General features: G+C 32.5%; 1 protein-coding gene across 1 annotated transcript; it reads left to right on the top strand.

Moving 5' to 3' along the window:
* Positions 1 to 1182: 1182 nt before the first annotated feature.
* Positions 1183 to 19928, top strand: LOC106458886 (glucose dehydrogenase [FAD, quinone]-like; the record flags this gene model as incomplete). The annotated part of the gene is made up of 10 exons (XM_022385242.1): positions 1183 to 1389; positions 7609 to 7801; positions 8443 to 8574; positions 12857 to 12978; positions 13372 to 13542; positions 13943 to 14096; positions 14367 to 14530; positions 15580 to 15757; positions 16764 to 16986; positions 19616 to 19928. Coding segments are annotated over 10 exons (1692 nt in total), but the record flags the coding sequence as incomplete, so codon positions are not given.
* Between the last annotated feature and the right edge of the window lie 304 nt (positions 19929 to 20232).

The raw sequence follows: 20232 nt of genomic DNA, 5'->3' as shown, positions 1-20232 counted from the left end.
CCATCCCTAATTTTTTTCTGATCGAATAGTGGGATTTAACTGTAATTTTTCATAGCACGCATGGTCTCAGAGTATGCAGCACAAAACAAAAGAGGAAACGTGAATCCCCGGATTCACAACATTGCAGCTATAAGCTTATCTACGACTACTGCATTGAGGAAAAAATACAAAAATTAATTATTTTTAAACTGCTATTTTGAAAATTAGTGGAAAGATTTGTTAATATTACGTTCTTCTGATTGACAATTTTTATCATTAAAATAATAAAAATACCGATGACGTCAGTAAACTAAGAAACGTCATCAAGTCAGTTAAGCAAATAGTAAACTAGACCAAAAGATGTCGGTAAAATTTTTCCTACACTTGAACTGTTATTAGAATTAAGTTCATATAATAGCATACAAAAAATGGTTATTAGCCTAAATATTTACTAAAACATTGTTTATAACAATACGCTAATTACTGATGGATGTTTGTACATGCTGAAACACCATAATTGTATTTCAACCAATTCAAACAGTACTTTATGACACAAGGCGGCCCCCCAGTGGCACAGCGGTATGTCTGCGGACTTACAACGCTAGAATCTGGGTTTCGATACCCGTGGTGGGCAGATCACAGATAGCCCATTGCGTAGCTTTGTGCTTAATTACAAACAAACAGACACAAGGCGACTTAAAATGTTAACACTCTAATAGCATTTCCACTAAATAAACACGCACTATCGATATAATAGATCTGAACTTTAACAATAAAGATATAGCAGGTTCAGATAGGTCTTATTGCTAATGTTTTCATAAACTTTTTTTTTCTAGACTCTCTTACCTACCTATAAACTAGTCAAATAAAATGTACTTGTCGTGTTATGTCAATATTTCTGTGTTGATTGCATGAATTTAATTTTGAACGTATTTGTGAAATCAAGCATTATTTGGTCTATTTTGGAGATATCATTTAACATAACAATACGTTAGAATACTGAATCACTTAAAGAAATTACTTCACTTTTGCACATTTTTCTAATAGAGAAACCAATATTAGATTCTTTTCACACAATATCATAATTCACTAACTGCTGGACAACTATATAATGGAATATAACAATCATGCTTAACGTTATTGGTAGGCACGAAAATTTGTTATATATGATTTGATCAAATATGTTTAATTTGTGTATCACTTTTAGTTGGGGCAGGATCGGCAGGGTCAGTAATGGCCAATCGATTGTCAGAAGACCCAGGCACAAGAGTATTAATTCTAGAAGCAGGAGGGCAAGAAAATGTTGTGTCAGATATTCCTTTAGCTGCCGCTATGATCCAGCAAACTCCTTTGGACTGGTCCTATCAAACCGAACCTCAAAAGGCTGCTGGTTTTGGTTTGATTAATAGAGTAAGTTTATGTCGAACCTACAAATCATGTTTGTTTTGTTTTTCAAAATTTAATTCACTTACAAATCTTAATAGCCCATCTTTTTTCTCTCTCTTTGGAGAGAATGACAAGAATAATCAAGAATATTTCGTAATAAATTTTACAAAACATTTTAAATATAGAATAACAGCTATATTGCTTGAATATAAAGAGAAAAAATAATGGTATGACATCAGATTGAGACAACAGTGAATGTATTCATGTTTATGATTATAAGGAATTTAAAATATGGGTAAAGAGTTAATTATGATTAAAAGTGTAAATTCACTTTGATAAGTAACCTAAACAGTTTGATGTATCATTTCATTCATGTTTTCATTTTGATATTTTCTAACCATATTTTATAATTAAATACTTGCTAATATTTCCATATTACAATTCAAACATATATGTATATATATATTTATTTATTTAAACCCTTTTGACATAAAGAAAACCGGAAGGCAAAACACGCCATAGTATCGAAATTCTCCAGAGTATTTCCTGGATTATATCGTAGAGTGTGGCCTAGTGGTTAGCTTACCGAATTGTAGATCGGAGGGTACATGGTTCGCGCTCCGTTGCCGCCAAAAAATAACGTTCTCCACACTTCAGAATTATGTATGCATTATAGAATGGCAGTCAAATTCTACTATTTGTTTAGAATAGCCCACAAGTTGGCTGTATGTGTTGTTGACTAGCTACATTCCCTCCAGCTTATCAGTTCCAAAATAGGAATGGCTAATGGATACAGTCTTTGTGCAATCTCTCCTGCTGACTTCGCTGTAAGCTTAGAGACTTATAGTTTGTTTGTAATTAAGCACAAAGCTACACAATGGGCTATCTGTGCTCTGCCCACCACGGGTATCGAAACCCGGTTTCTAGCGTTGCAAGTCCGCAGACATACCGCTGTGCCATTGTGGGGGCCTAAAAGCTTATAAAATTAAAATCTGGGATTCAATTCCGTACGGCGAAAACAGCGCAGATAACCCATTGTGTAGTTTGCACTTCACAACAACCAATCAAACCGTGTCTAGCTGGATTGAAACAACCGTTTGACATCATAAGCCTGTTTCTTAACATGACTACTTTTAAACCCAAAATTATCATATTAGTAAGGTAAAAAATAACATTTACTTAATATAGAATTCAACGCATATTGTCAGTAATGTAGCATTAGTTACGGATAGTTCCGCCTCTGATTGCTATTTATTTATATTTTTCTTATACCAATACAAAATTGTAACTTTGGCAATAGACTTAGGATTGATAGGATCTACAATGCAGTGTATTTTAGTTTTTATGTGTCAATAGAGAGTACCGTGAAGAACTAAGACTGGACAAATAGTGCTACAAAAACATTTAAACACAAAATAATTTTCCCGTAACAGATTTTTGTTTGAAGTTAAGCACAAAGCTACACAATGGGCTATCTATGCTCTGCCCGCCACGGGTATCGAACCCGGTTTCTAGCATTGTAAGTCCGCAGACATATCGCTGTTCCGCTGGTGGGGGGGGGGGCGCAACAGATTCTGGATTGGTAAGTTCTAGAACATTTACTGTAAACATATTTTAGTCTGGTGAAGAACTTCTACCCGAAGCAACTCTGAACAAAAGTTTTAATTTAAACATATGTTAAAATATTGTTTTATTATGTTACTTTTGCCGAATATTAATACAACCAAAACACTTATTTTAAGTCAGGAGAACAGAGCGGTGAAACATTGAAACTCAACGATTTAAGTTTTCTTCCACAAACAAAAACATTTTTTGATTGTAAAATACTTTTGAAATATGCCTATTTATCTATTTTACAGCTGTTCCTGTTTTATACTCTAGTTTTTATTGACTTGTTGTATACTACGTCCTTTTTAAGTTTGATTATAGTTCTATTTTCTGATCTATTTGATGAATACTCTACAATCTGGTCCTTTTCTGCCTTGATTCTAGTCTCATCTTCTGTTCTTTCGCTGTTTCTTTGGTAAGATTCTTATTTCATCCCTTTGTTTTTCTTTGGTTTGATTTCTGTCTCATTCTCTGTTCTTTCTGTGGGTTGATTCTTGTTTTATCCCACTGTAATCTTTGGTTTGATTTCTGTCTTATTTTATTGTTATTCTTTGGTTTGATTCCTGTCTCATTCTCTGTTATTTCTTTGGTTTAATTGCTGTTTCATTCCATTGTTTCTCTCTGGTTTGATTGTTGTATCATTATATATTGTTCTTTCCTTAGTTTGATTTCCGTCTCGTTCCATTGTTCTTTTTTGGTTTGATTCCCATCTCATTCTCTCCTTATCTTAATTTCAGTTTCGTTCCATTGTTCGTTTTTGGTCTGATTTCCATTTCATTCTCTCCTTAGCTTTATTTTCTTCTCGTTCCATTGTTCATTTTTGGTCTGATACCCATCTCATTCTCTCCTTTGCTTAATTTCTGTCTCGTTCCATTGTTCGTTTTTGGTCTGATTCCCATCTCATTCTCTCCTTAGCTTGATTTCTGTCTCGTTCCATTGTTCGTTTTTGGTCTGATTCCCATTTCATTCTCTCCTTAGCTTGCTTTTCTTCTCGTTCCATTGTTCATTTTTAGTTTGATTCCCATCTCATTCTCCCCTTAGCTTGATTTCTGCCTCTTCTTATATGTTATTCTCGGCTTGATTTTTGTTCTATCATTTGGAGGTGCGATTCTGGTGATCTTCATATAATGTAACCGTTGTATCTTAGATTTGGATAGGAATAGCAAACATAAATTGCTTTTCATCTGTGTTTGTTTGTTCTGTATTATGTATAGAGAAATTGATATTCACTTTCAAAATGACATCAAATAAAACAAAACTACTATCACAATACTTCAAATAAAGGGTTACTTCAAGACTCTTCAAACTTCTCTGTATGCTTTGACTTACAACATTTTAATTATATAAAATTTAATCAACTACTTTATATAAACAGTTATTATTAACACATAAATTTTATGACAGAAAATCATAATGAGGCATGTCCCCAAAAGCACAGAAAGTTCCATCTCATAGCTACATAACTCACTAATATTCACTAAAAAATAATGAAATTTCGTTTTAGACTATAGTATGTGAACTCCACTAAATTTACTATGGAAATGTAACTATTTTATGAAAATTTTATATATCGTCTCCTCTTACCCACAATTTAATATTTTTAATTCTCATAGATAATCTTAAGGCATGTAGTTTTAGTCAAGTCTTGATTATAAGGAAATTGTTATTTAATAAATAATGGTACGTCGGGATTCCTGAGGAAAGACAGAATTTTCAAGGGCAACAATGGTATTTTCATCTTTGTATATTTAAATATTTGGACTGATTATGCAGTTTCTAATTATAATATATCAAAATTTTATGAGCAATATAATCAGTGTCGGCTCAAGTTCAAAAATTGAAGGGTGTGAAAATACAAAATGCGCCCTATTTCAAATTTTTATATTTTTATTTCTTCATTTATTTTTCTGTGGTTTACAAAATTGTAATTTTTTTTAAATTCAGTGTACAGAGTACAAAAATGGTACATATTAGAAAATATACATAAAAAAACAAAGATTAGTCCTTATAAGACGAACTTTACGAGCTTTTAACATACCAAAAACTTTTGTCTTAATTTGTCCGTATTAATTTCTTTGGTCATTTAATTTCCTATAGAAATTATTGCTAGACTGTTTATTCTCTCTTTTCCCATTGTGAAAAGCAAAAATATTTCTATCAACTTTAGTCTCGAGAAAGATCTTTTGCCATTTGCCAAATTGACGGGCAAAGTAAAAAAAAACAAACAAAATAAAAGCAATAAACGTATCTGGAAAAATTTCTTTGATTTGGTTTTCACATATATAAAATAAGACCTTACTTGTAGTTGAGTTTTCCGGAATTCGATGTCACATTAAATTAAGTTTTGCACACAAACTTTCGCCACAAATATTCCTTTTCTCTTTTCTCATTAGTATTTGTTCGAAATTCTTACATTTTTTGCGACCCTAAAATTTTGCGATGGGTTCTTTGAGCCCTTATAACCCGCCTTGAACCGGCCCTGAACATAATTAAACCTAATATTTCTATGTCGAAAAAGGCAAATTGGAAATTGTTCACCCAACTCTAATCCAACTTCAGTTTTTGCAATATTAATTATTATTGACGTACAGATCTTACGTATTGAACAAACAAATGTATAATTGGCAGTAACTGCCTTGTTCAGCGTGACGCTTGTGGAGAAAGTCTTGGAGGATTAATCTACAAAAGTAACACAAATGTAAAGGACGACTTTTCGAAAGATTTCAGTAATTCGACTTCAGGTCAGCATGGTAAACTAAACAAAGAATATCTGACAACAAAAACACCACTTATGAAATGCTATATTCCTATAAACAGTCTTACGTCGAATAAATTGGAAATACATTTTGGAGCAACAACAACAAAAATTAGCATAAAGACTACACAAGCCTGATGAAGACAGAATTATGCCTTGGTAGAACATACCATATTGACTGAACATAAAATAAATTAGAATAATTATACAAATAAATTCTGGAAAACAAGAAAACTCAAAGAATATTTCTACATCAAAACGAATAAATCACCACTAAATAGAGACTCAGTAGTTTGTGGTTACCGTAAATCCAATCATCACTCGTTCCACCAATAACTTTACAAGAACCACTGACCAATCACATCACGTCCACCTCATTCCTCCTGGATAGCATAAAAACCTCTGCAAAAACCGTTGCAAGCTGACCAAAAGGCAGAAATCTTTCGAAACGTCTGTGTTACTTTTATAAATTAGTCCTCCAAGACTTTCTACACAAGTGTCATGCTGAACTAGACAGATGCTGCCAATTTAAACTTTACTTGCTCATCATGAATATTCTGCCTAAATCAATGTTAAAGAATATCTTGGGCATTATTACGCTCTATACACAGATATGAGACTATTATGGAGGCTGGAATGCCGACTTCTTGAGTAAATGTTTCTTATTATCCTTAATGACGCCCCCAGTGGCACAGCGGTATGTCTGCGGACTTACAACGCTAGAATCCGGGTTTCCATACCCGTGGTGGGCAGAGCACAGATAATCCATTGTGTAGCTTTGTGCTTAATTACAAACAAACCTTAATGGCGAGTTTTAAATAACCTGGTTTATTTCATTTTCTAATTTCTCTTCTAGCTTTTCTGCTTCATTAGGAGCAACTTACTTTTACAACAGCCTGGATGGTATTTTCATGTGTTCCACGTTTGTGAAGAGATAAACTAATTTAATGTTTCTTGTCAGTAGATGTTTATTTTATTGAGGATGTCTTGAAAAGCGCTTGTTGTCAGTTGGATAAACTTCTAAACTGAATGTGTTAATTTTTCTTTCTGTAGAAATTGTCATTTTGCCATAGACCCCAATCTCTAATTTGCTTTAGTTTTAATTCTATCTTACATGAGAGACTTGCACGTACAAAATTAAACCTGAATACACTGTGTACGTCTACATTCTCAGGTACATTTCACTTTTCCCATATTGTATTTGGTACTCCAGTTATATTTGTTTGTGTGTTTTTTTGTTTTTTTTCGTTTTGTCTGGGAAGAATTTTAAACTCTAATCTAAGATATCCTTGGTAGAGTTGTGTTACATTCCCCTTCCTTTCGACGTTAAAATTGACGTTGATGTTGTTAAATCTTTACGCATATATTTATCTTTGTGTATATTAAAAGTGTGTAAATAAACTCACCTTTTCTGAAATTACCTGAGGTGATCATTTTCCTTGCATTCTCCATCTATGAATTCTTATGGTTTCTCCTTATTGCTTGATCGTAGACTGGACCTAAGTTTTCAGTGGGGTCTTCGATGATAAGAACAAATTTCAATAGGTTTTTAAACCAACACTGACAGACGCCTTAGCATGCAAACAACAAGCACCATGTTCTATCTAACTATGGGCTATTTCCTAATCTTTTAAAGTCAGAAGGGAAAAAAAATCGAAATGATAGGCAATTCTAGTGTCTTGAAATACGTGGTCTTCACTTCACGAAGCGGCCTGGAATTAAATATTTAGATACATTTAAGGCAATGTGGTTCAGCTGGTTTTATTCAATAGACCTCAGAAAGTTGGTAAAAAAGGAAAAAGGTTGTGGAGTGCTTGAGTTTGTCGAGTAAAGTATATCTTAGGGATATTCTTTTTACTTTGTTATAATTATTGCAATAGCGAGTGAGATGGCCTCGAGGCAAGGTGTTGGGTGGCTCAAGTGTGTTAAACTACATGCTGTATGTTCGAGGAAATCGACGAGATTACGATCGTTGGGAGAGAGAACATGGCGCTTACGGCTGGAGCTGGAAGGATGTTTTTCCATACTTTCTGAAAGCAGAAGACAACAGAGATCCTCCACTTGCAAACAATGGTAAGTTTTGTTGTTTTTGTATAATAATGATGTTAAACAGTAAATAATAGTAAGGTAAACTCACTTAACATCTAAATTCTAATCACTGTAAAGTATAGTTTTATATTTTTTCAGATAACCGACAGTAAAAAATTTTCAATAACACAATTTTCTCATGTACTGATATCTTCTGAAAAATTATAATTCTGGTTTTAACTAGTAAAATTCCAACAAATTAAACAGTTGAGTTTAAAATTTTATTATAGCAAGTATTCTGTGTTAACAAGAAACTAACATAAGTTCGACACTATTTAGACAAAGACATTATTTTATATATGTATTTCAAAAAGAAAAATAGAAAAACATTACTTAGAAGTTCCTGATAACAGTAATTTCCCAGACAAATAGGAATAATTTACGCTCCATATTTAGTATTCAAAATTACTGTTCCATAGAAACTATAGAGAATTTAAATGATTTAAGGATACTAACTATTTCTTCATTGCTGTCAAAAAATAAGATGAATTAATGTTATAGACGCTGGTGATAACAATTTTACATTATCTGCAATACCAATATAAATGAACGGAGAAAAAAACTTTTGTTTTAGCGTGTTTTGATTCTCAACTTATTTACATATTATTTTCTGGATGTTTCTACAGGATTTCACGGAAGAGGAGGATACCTTACTGTTTCTACACCACCTCATGTTATGCCCTTAGCACATGCCTTTGTTGAAGGTGGAAAATTCCTTGGTTATTCCAATGTCGATTATAATGGACCTCAGCAGTCTGGTAAGATGAGCGAATTGACTCAGACTTTTGGGATGTAGCACAATTCTAAGCATGCACAAAGTACTTGGAATCTATTTTTTCACATCAGAAATACCAGATGAACTTATACATTATTCATAAACATACTTGTTAAATGAAAATAATATATTTTTAAATGTGTCGAGTTTTTTTATTAACTGTTTGGGTGCACATTTTTGGTTCATAGGAATCTTTTCTATACTAAAAGCATGTAAGTATGTATGGGACCATACAGTTGGCGCCGTCTAAATTTGGTCGGGTGTAGCCTATTGGTTAGCGTACCAGTCTGTTGATCCAATGTTACATTATATGTTCCCCATTACCGCAAAAAAAATCGCTTTCCACTTTTAGGCTATAGATGTGTTATAAAATTTCCGAGAAAAACAAACTGTCTATACTTAATGTGCAGGTGATGCTCATCTAAATGAATGGATGCTTTATAAGTGTTAATTTGGAAAAGCCCTTCAGATCACTCAGTGGCAAGTCTGGGGGCTTATAACGCTAAAGATCGGGGTTTGATACTAGTGGTGGAACAGCACCTATAGCCCATTGTGAAGTTTTGTGCTTATCAACAACCAGTCTTATCAGTATAAGATTTGTTTTGTTTCGTATGTGGGGAGAAATAAAGGACAAAGTAAGTAACAATGAGGTCTGGCATGGCCTGGTAGTTAGGGCGCTCGACTCGCAACCTGCAGGTCACGGGTTCGAATCCCCGTCACCGAACATGCTCGCCTTTTCAGCCGTGGAGCCATTATAATGTGATGGTCAATCCCACTATTCGTTGGTAAAAGAGTAGCCCAAAAGTTGGCGGTGGATGGTGTTGACCAGTTGCCTTCCCTCTAGTCTATCACCCCTAAATTAGGGACAGCTAGCATAGATAGTCCTCGTGTAGCTATGCGCGAAAGTAAAAACAAACACATAAAATAATGTTTCTTGTAAACAGACGTTTGTTTTATTCAGAGTATCTTACGAAGTATCTCTTTGTCAGTAGGATAAATTTCTAAACTAGGTATGCGAATTTTGTAGGAACTATATTTTACGATAGACGTCATAAAAATTGTGAGACAGCTTCTATAAAACCAATGCTATAATTGAGTTTTTACTTTCATCTATTAAACAAATTTTCCTTTTTTTTAGTTTGGTATTGCTACCAGTTGACGTCTTTATTTGGTGTGTCTATAAATATATTTCAATTTTTATTCCGGCCTAACGTAAAATATAAATTAACCGGAAATGACTTAGAAAACATCTCTACTAATAATGATGTCAAAAAATGTGAAGCTCTAGCTTTAATAAACGTGATTAAAAGCGTGAAAATATTGAAAAAACGAGAAAAATATTTCTGTCTTATATCTATCGTATATATAGTAATATACTTGACTTAAGTTTTGTTTGTTTCGCATGATCACGCAAAACTACACAAGGCTATTTATGCTAGCTGTCTATAATTTTGAACTGAAAGACTAGAGGGAAAAACAGCTAATCAACAACAACCACCAACAACTCACCGTCGCTTTTATAAAACACATATGGCCTGTATGTGCGGAACGAGTGTTTGCAACAACGAATTCTTAGATTTAAAATCTGGCACGATAATCACAAGGCCACATCTGGCCTCTGACGAAAATAGGTACATTTTAGGTTTGCTGTGAATGGTATTACATACGTAATATATACATTTTTATTTTGGACTAAGTGGTATTGGGGGTTTATAACTCTAAAAAATGGGTTTAGATATACACGGTGGACAGACCACAAATAGTCCATTGCGTAGCTCTGTGCTTAACAACAAACACAGAGAAATTGAAAGTTGGTTCCTATTAACGGTAAGTGTGGAGAAACATATACAAGGAAATGTGTTTTTACCCTATTTATACAATGGAGTCTTAAATATATTTATATATATATAATTAAATTAAAATATAATACTCTATCTATGATAAATAACGGTTTGCTCTTTATTAATGATATTTAGACTTAAATGTTTTTCCGAAAGGCACCTGTCTTTGTGTCATTTTTAAGAGATCATTTTTAACACTCAATTTAATGAGAGTTTCAATATCAAGAAATTATTCATGGAGTCATATCCCTTAGCAACAGGGCTTAATTTTACATTGTTTGTAGGTAGACTTATATAAATGATAAGTAAATAGTTTCTCAATATTTGCCATATATTGAAGTATGTTTGAGCATTAGGAATTGCCCTGTGCTGCTCGTGTTTCTTTAGTGTGTATCTGGGAAAAGAAGTTTTATTCTATATCAGTTAAGTTGTGGAAACATGTCTAAAATAAGGAAATGTGTATTAATACAACAAATTTTCCTCAGGATTAAAAAAATCTTATCAATATTGTTTTCATTACTGTTTAATGTCACAATGTTTATTAATCGAAACCTTTATGAAAATAAACGAATTAACTCTATACTAGTAGTCTATAAATCAAATCAATTAATAGAAATGCTTTTTTGTAAACTGATTCTTAAAATATTTGAGTTAATCTTGTACAGAGGATGTAATTTTTTGAAAAAGTATGGCCGCAGTGACACCAAGAACGTTTTATTTTCGCATTAAAATATACCACAAACAGCACTTATTTTTCTTATAAACTTATTCAAGACAAGTCATATACAGAAGTTTAATCGCACTTTATAAGATCGACTTGCAGACAGTAATTAAGTGGGGAGTTAGAGAGTGTTGGTACGGCTATTATGCTCAGCATCTATACACTTGATTCACAGCATTTGACGTGCAACGCTGCTACGGGTAGGTTATGGTTGTCAGGACTTTGTCACAGCCTTTGCCAGGGAAAGGTCTTCGCAATTATTAAGCGATGTACAACCAAATGACACATATCCAACAAGGTAGCCTTCACTGTTGTTCATGTAAGCAGACAAAATTTCCCTACAAAGCATTTAGCAATAGATTCCAAAACCATACTCCAAGCTAATCTAGAGCAACGCTTTTATCAGTCAAATGGATGCTATGGTTACAGAAGAGAACCTTCAAACCCAAAGAGCTAATGCGATCAATCTGGGAATATCTTCTGGTACCATTATCGAAATAATAAACAAGCATTTAGAGCTGATGAAGGCTCATGTATCTAATATTCATAAGCTTCTAGGTACATCTTAAAATCAATGGTAGTTTCAATAAAAGGAAAGGGCTGAATAAACAGGAATATCATCAATCCTATTAAACCACATACCTTCAAATTCTCCGATATAAACATGAATATCATCAATCCTATTAGACCACATACCTTTAAATTCTCCGATATAAACATGAATATCATCAATCCTATTAGACCACATACCTTTAAATTCTCCGATATAAACATGAATATCATCAATCCTATTAGACCACATACCTTTAAATTCTCCGATATAAACATGAATATCATCAATCCTATTAGACCACATACCTTTAAATTCTCCGATATAAACATGAATATCATCAATCCTATTAGACCACAAGCCTCAAAAATTATCTTTATTTGGTCTGCTTAAACGTGGTTTTGGAAGCTGGAGTCCAATACAATAGATGCATTGTGGAAAGTTTTCTATGTTTATTTGTCTTACCTCGCCATCCAAGAAAGCTTGTCAGGTGATAGTACGTAATCATTGCCAGCAGACTGGCGGGATCGTTTGTATAAGGTGAGATTAACCCTAAATATTTCTATGAACAACTCTTATGTGAGTTATACAGTTGTAAAATAGCATTACCCACTGACACTTGCGTTTCTTTTGTGTTTTGATTATGATTATGATCTTCTAAAAATAACTTTAGACATTAGATGGTTTTATTACTTCATGCGTATATCGATTTGTGATAACACATTTTCTGAAAGTATTTTTATACCTAGAGTGTTTTTACTCAGAATGCCCTTTTATCATGTTTAGCCTAAAAACATCACAATAGTGTAAGTATTTATTTTATATTTTTTAAAGTTTAAAAGGTTAGGTTAAAACCAATTTCATAAAAAGTTAGTCTATTTTATCATAGTGTTAACATATATCTGAATTACTTTATTTTAAGATAGCTTATTTAGTGTTCATAATTTAATTTATTTTCCTTTAATCTTTTGACAAATTATTAATATTATTCTTTTGTTCAATTTTTACGATATGTATGCATTTTCTCGAGATGTTGTTTTATTTTCACTTTACTTCTTGTATAATTTTATTAATGTTCTATTTTAACTGCCAGAAGTAACCCAACTCCAACTTTGTTGCTTATAATTAAAATATTTTCAATTGGATTTTACAGGATTTGCAATTCCTCAGGGTACAATAAGAAGAGGAGCTCGATGCAGTACGTCCAAAGCATACTTGAGAACATCCAGTGGGAGACCTAATCTGGATGTTGTTATATTTGCTTTTGTCACTAAAGTAAGAATATTGTAAAAATTCTCATCTTCCTCTTATTCTTAAAAAGGTTGTAAGTTAAAGTTTTATTTTTAATATAATTAATATGATCATTAAACTGCACATCAGAATAGCAGAAAAGATTAGAAATAAGTTCATATATATATGTAAATATGTATAAAAATCTAAAACTTTATTGCAGGCAGTGTCTAGGTCACACAGCTGTTTTCTTTACAAATATTTCTGAGTTCTTTGTGCTCAAATGTAAAGGGTGGGTTTAATTTTGTCTGTTTTGTGGGTGTGCAGGGTTAGTCACGAAGGACCAAATGGTCCGTTGTTGTCTGAATGTTGTTATAAGTCAGTCTTTGCATCATTCACCCTAGTATTATGGTATTAATTATCCTGTTAATATTTTAGATAATTTTTGACGAGAACCTCCGAGCACGAGCGGTTACCTATGACAAGTTTGGAATGCAACATACGGTTTTCGCTAGAAAGGAAATTATTCTCTCTGCTGGCACTGTAAACTCACCCCAACTTTTGATGTTGTCAGGAATTGGCCCAAGAAAATACTTAGAAAAACTGGGTGTATGTATAGTTATTGGTACTAGGTTAAATATAAATGTATTGCTAAAAGTGTATTTCAAGACAAGTAAAGTTGCAATGGAAACAACCACAAAATTAGGAATCACCAAGTTCAACTAGTAAAAATATCTCTATGCTATAATTATCAACATTTCGTGTGGCTATAGCGTCGTATCATAGATACTAAAGGTATGTTTTTCAACAACATCTTTAGCAATACGAGATGAAGCAACCCTAGTCTTAGTTATAGAAAACAGCTTTTTTTGTTATCATTGTAAAAAAATTATAGATACATGTTTTGTTATTTGATTCGATTAAAAAACACTATCTTTAGATGCATTCAATGGAAGAATCTAAGTCACAATAAGTTATATCATAAACACTGCGTTGTTTGTACTCTCAGATACCAGTTTTAGTGGATCTTCCAGTTGGAAAGAACCTGCAAGACCATATTTACCCTGGAGCTTTGTCTTATGTTGTTGATCAACCAGTTACAGCCTACTTACCCAGAGCTTTTACCCTTCCAAATATCATCAGATATTTCGCTAAGGGGGAAGGTAGCGTATCTTTGTATAGTGAGGTCTGTAATTATTTAATGATTTGTCCTTAACTGAGGAACTTTACAAGAAAATTCCAATAACAGATTCACAATACGGTGTTATATGGAGATTACTTAGAATGCATTGATCACTAATTCTTTTGTTGAAAATACTCAATGTCATACCTAAATAAGTATGGTAAAATGAACATGTACTTTTTAAATAGATTTGCTAAGTAGCTTATATATATATATATGTTCTTTTTTGTTGTTTTTGTACTTCATACAGGTCCTCTAACGTTGCTAGGTGCTGTTGAAGGTTTAGGATTCATTAAGACAAAATTTGCCAATATCACAGATGACTATCCAGATATAGAAATCCACTTTCTTTCCGGAAGTGTAATCGCTGACGTTGGAAATTCTTTCCGCTCCAATCAAGGCCTCACGGACGAAGTATGACGAGACAAATAATAATAATTTGTATTTGAACCTGAAAATATTTTGATAGCATATACATTAATTTAAAATAAAACGTTATGAATATTTATATAAATTATTATATAGTAAATAGTTTGACATGTACTTAACATATTTACTTATATATCATAATAATTATTTATTCACTTGTTATAAATAATATTCATTATAATTAGTTTAACTTTACAAAGGAAACATAATGCACGCTCGAGTAACGCTTGTGGACCATCATATGAGGGCCGAGAGTGACCCAGTGGTTAGCGTACCGGACTGTGGATTTGAGGTTCAGTGGGTCACAATATATTACCACCAAAAACATAATCGCTTCCTTTATTTTGAAGCTGTAGGTATGTTATAAGAGCGATGGTCAAATCCCACTATTCGCTTAGAGAGTTGGCGGTGGGTGATGTCTATCACTTCAAAATTAGGGACAGCTAGCTCTCCAGTAATTTGGGCGAAAGTTAACAGTGACACAATATTATAATGTTTATTGTAAAAAACTTTAACAACAATTTCAACACATTTTAAACTAAGAATACAATTAATGACGGATTATGACGGGATATAAATATTTATTTATCTAAATTGATTTTACAAAAGCCAAATCACAAATTTTCCTAGAAACAGATTTCGTAATTCAATCATGTGATACCTTGTAGTTATTTATGACCAAGTTATTTCCAGTTAATAACTCATCTATATAATTACATATTTGTGTATACATATAATTCATAAACATGCTTTATGAAAAATTAATTCATGCTTTTGAATTTTGGTCAGCATTTAGTTTAATTAAATTTTGAGTGTACAAAATTTAAAAGTCTGAAACTGTAAGTAGACAAGTGCAATATCTAATTAAAGTGAGGTTATTCTGGATGATCCTATTATTTTGGAAACCGTGTATTTAGCTATTATTATATAGTCCTAGCTGTGGTTGAAACTTTACGTTATTACACCATTATTGCTGTTGATGGTGTTTAGTTTGATCGTGTAATAAACCTTAGATTATGATCATATTCATTTAGCTCTGGGAAAAGGTTTATGCTCGTTATCTCGGACAAGACACTTTTTCTTTGTTTCCCGTGTTGCTGCGTCCTGAAAGTCGTGGTTTCATCAAACTGCGATCTTCCAACCCGTACGATGCACCCATTATTGACCCATGTTATTTAACCAAAGAAAAGGACGTTCTAACTATTGTAGACGGTAAGTTGTTCAATTTGATCTAATTACAGTAGATGGTAAGTTGTTCAATTTGATCTAATTACAGTAGACGGTAAGTTGTTCAATTTGATCTAATTACAGTAGATGGTAAGTTGTTCAATTAATTCTAACTATAGTAGACGGTAAGTCGTTCAACTAATTCTGTCTGTAGTAGACGGTAAGCTGATATATTCTGCTATTTCTGGCAATACAAGCCTAGTAACGGATCATATTACACCAAGTTTCTTGAATTGAACATGAGTTCTTACAGTGAGTTAATACTTTAATACATAAGTTACCCTTCCGTGTAATCCATGACTGAGCATTGAGTTCTTTATTTTTTGCTTTAATTTCTTTCAGTAATTTAGCGTATTTAACTTATAATAAATAATGGAAAGCTTATATTGGTCATAATTAAAACGGCGTTTTGATTTCCTTAGTGTAAACAGCGTTGTTGGACAGCGAGTTTGTGATTAAAAGAGCTTCGAAATACATTGCTATCGTTTGCAGTTTCTCGTGTTTCTGAAGATGGCGCTGTTGTTCAAAATATCAATTTCACGTCGAACAAATTTTATAATATATTATGGTTCATAGCTTGAGAAATATTAACTTTAGTTTAAGGCATAATTTAAGTTACAATGTGGCGTTTTAATCCCTTTTTTAATAGGTTTTAAAAACTGATATGAAACATAGAACCTTGTAGATTTTACAAGAGCATGCAAAAATGTTGAATATATATTGATAGTATGACAAAAAGTTTAGAGAAGTATAAACTATGTTGTTGTGGGTTTAAACATATTTTTTTTTATCTACGAAATATCAGTGACTCGATTTGTTTATGGTTGTTCATTATTAATCACAAACATAACTGAAGGATTTCCTGTAACATAAACTGCCCGTTCTCTTACAGGAGTAATTTCTTTTCTAAAACAAATATAACCTCTTCAGAAATGACTTTTTGTAATTTTTCATTGTTCCTACACTTATGTTGTTGTTACTGTTCTCATAGCTATGAAGAAATGCTTAGCTTTAGCTCAAACGCCACCGTTTAAAAGGTTTGGAACACGATTAATTTCTGATGTCATTCCTGGGTGTGAGACTTATAAACCGTGGAGTGACGAGTACTTAGCGTGCTCAGCCAGAACACTGTCATATACCATCTATCATCCTGTCGGAACTTGCAAAATGGGTGATCCTCGAGATCCAAGCACAGTCGTAGATCCCCAGCTTAGGTACCGCCACTTTAAATAGTGCTATTTATTTGTTTTATCACTTTTTCCCACTAAGACATTAAACCTACTTGATTAAATACCTTAAAAATGTCAGTATGAATACTAAGACTATGAAGTTAGTGACCAGTAGTTTTATAATTTTACGTTTTCTAGAGATTTAATAGCAGGTAAACATGTATCAAATATTTACACATACCTATTCTACTATTGTTCTTTTGACCTGTTTTAATTGTATAATATGAGATGGCTAAAATACAATTGTTTTGTATTATATTTTCGTACATTCATTATTATAACATGATTGTAGTATCTTGGAAAAAAAATCCTCTTTCATAAATTTAACGTTCATAAATTAAGCATGCTCATAAAAGTAAATACATTCCAAACATTCACTCAGATTGAGACGGAAAGTTTACGGCAGTTTCATCTTTTATTGGTTTTTGAACTTATATGATTTATTCTCATTTGAATTTGTTTTGTTACATACTGAGAATTTAGAATAGTTCGAAGCCGATATTTTAGTTAATTTACGCTATTTGCCAACAAGATTGATACACACCGTCTTTGTTTTTCACACAAATACGTTTTAATATATATACAACGGTACAAATTACAACAACAATTGTTAAGAATAGTTACCACAAGGAAAGTTTTATAAAGCAAAAATTTCACCAACTTACAAACAACACAAAATCTTCTATCTAGTTCAGAGTCTTCTTGATATCCAGTGAGTTAATTTGAAGTCGATGTACGTACAATTGCCGAGAAGCTAGCCTTGTCAGACACTGAATTGTTGGACCGTCGAAGTAAGATAATATTTTCATAAAACCACAAATGTCCGATGAGAATTCAGTAATACTTTCGGAAAGATGCTAATGTCAAATGAGAATCCACTGACGTTCGAAATTTATAACTGTTCCTGGTTAAAATATCTTCTACTATCCGGTTGAAAAGGGGTAGCAAAATCACTGTTTATAGCGTACACGGCTGTAACAGGTTCCTAGCAGACTTATAAGCTCTCTCTCTTTGGCGCGTAGCCTTGCCTGTTTTATAGGTGCGAGAAAGGTTTTTCTCGAAAGTTCGGACAATACTGAACTATATTAAACTAGTTACGGAAGTGGATATATTGTCCATTCTTGCGTTCACGAATATTCTACAATCTTGGAGAATAGGCGGGAGTTTCGCCATACGCTTGTTTGTTTGAAGTTAAGCACGAAGCTACACAATGGGCTATCTGTGCTCTGCCCACCACGGGTATCGAAACCCGGTTTCTAACGTTGTAAGTCCGCAGACATACCGCTGTTCCACTGGGGGGGGGGGGGCTTCACCATACGTAACTAACATCATAAGTTAGGCACGTTTTTAAATATAAATTCATTCCAAACAAAAGTTGTCATTGAAATAAATATATAACAAATTCGTTATATGCAATACATATCTGACACTATAAGTTACGCATATTTTTAAATACAAATTTAATCAAACAACGTTCATATTAAAAATAAATACATAACAATACATTCGTTACAGTTTTTATAAATATCACTATTTAATTAGAGCTTAATAAATGATTTTGCTGATGTTACTTTTACTTTATTATCCAGATCGGTTTCGCTTTACCAAATTTAGTGAAGTAGGGCTAACTACCTACAGCTACAAAATCAATAAATGTTTTTACATTACTTCTTCTTTCAATAGAACCAACTATCCGGCGCTCGGTTTAAATCCTTTGTTGTGTCTCACAGACCTAGAAACAGTGTTTATAAACACAACCAATGTACCGTGATGTTTAAAAATATAATAATATTCTGCTTAGTTCAAAAAATTAGACCTAAAGTAGTATTTCAAAACTTTACAGATAAAAAAAAAGATAAGAATAATTACGTTTTTCTAAGTCTAAACAGTTCAGTATAAGACACAGATAGGCCTTCTGGAGAAAAAGTTTACATTTCATTCATGTAATGTTATGTATATATGTTTACTTATGATAATAATGCAGTCTTCGCTGGAACTTCATTTTAAAATTTTGCCTCCGGGCAGCAAAATACACAAGTCTTCCTTGTATTCAGGATAAATCTTGCAAATATTCTAGCTTGTCAAATTCTATGTAATTTGAAGTAACCGAAAACTAAAAGTAAAATCTGTAGTGCTGAAAATTTCAGCTTTACATTCATTATGCACTGTCAAATTATTATTATGAATTACGTGAAAAGAACATGTATGAAATAGTTTTCAAAACAAGTTGATAATAAAGACAATGTAATAAATATATACACATATATTGTAGGATATATATATAGATATTGAGACATGGCCAGAAAAACAGAATTTTACAGCTTAAAGTACAAATGTTTTTAGTTATTCAAAAAGACAAATGAGCAGTTTGACAAATATATATATATATATTTGGAAGAAAAATGTGAAGATATCTGAATTATAATTTCAAAATACTGAAATACGTTGTGCTATAAAAACAGGGAAAAAGGCCAGGCTAGATTTTTACATAAAATGTATACATATTTACATCTTTTTATTTGTTCTTTTCGTTTTCTGTGAAAGTAACTGACTTACTTATCTTAGTTAGCTGACGCCATTAATGAGAATGTTACATCAGTATATCTTATTTCAGGGTGAAAGGGGTGGCCGGACTGCGTGTTGTAGATGGCTCTGTGATGCCGGCAATTGTCTCTGGAAACACCAATGCTCCAATTATAATGATTGCAGAAAAAGCAGCTGACATGATTCGAGGAATTAATACTGTGCCGATAATTCACTAAGGAAAGAGAATTAAAGCTGTACCAAAGTTTATAAACCATAACAGCAAACAGAAAAGGTGGAACTCGATACGTTGATTTTATATAATTATGTGACTGAAAATATGTGTATGAAAACTAACATTAATGCAACGACAACATATCTACATGTTTTATTTATTCAGATGAAAATGTGTTACAAAAATTAAAATCATTATATTTAATTCTATTTATTTTTTGAGCTATTTGTCTCAGCTCACCATGTTTATAGATATATATATATATATATATACACAGTCAATTATTTGAAGGTATACAAATGGAGAATGACATAAAGTTGAATTGTGTTTCTTTAATCATTACAAGGTATTGTCAAGTAAACTTTTTAAACACAGTGAAAACAACAAAACAGTTCAATCAATTTTAAATAAAGAAATAAAAATGTTTGTACACTGGAACGTTTAAATATGCTGTATGCTTTATAAATTCAAAA

This window comes from Limulus polyphemus, unplaced genomic scaffold, assembly GCF_000517525.1.
Source record: "Limulus polyphemus unplaced genomic scaffold, Limulus_polyphemus-2.1.2 Scaffold528, whole genome shotgun sequence".
Taxonomy (NCBI): Eukaryota; Metazoa; Arthropoda; class Merostomata; order Xiphosura; family Limulidae; genus Limulus; species Limulus polyphemus.
Note: the sequence above shows the minus strand (reverse complement) of the source record. Positions and strands in the feature narration are given on the sequence as shown.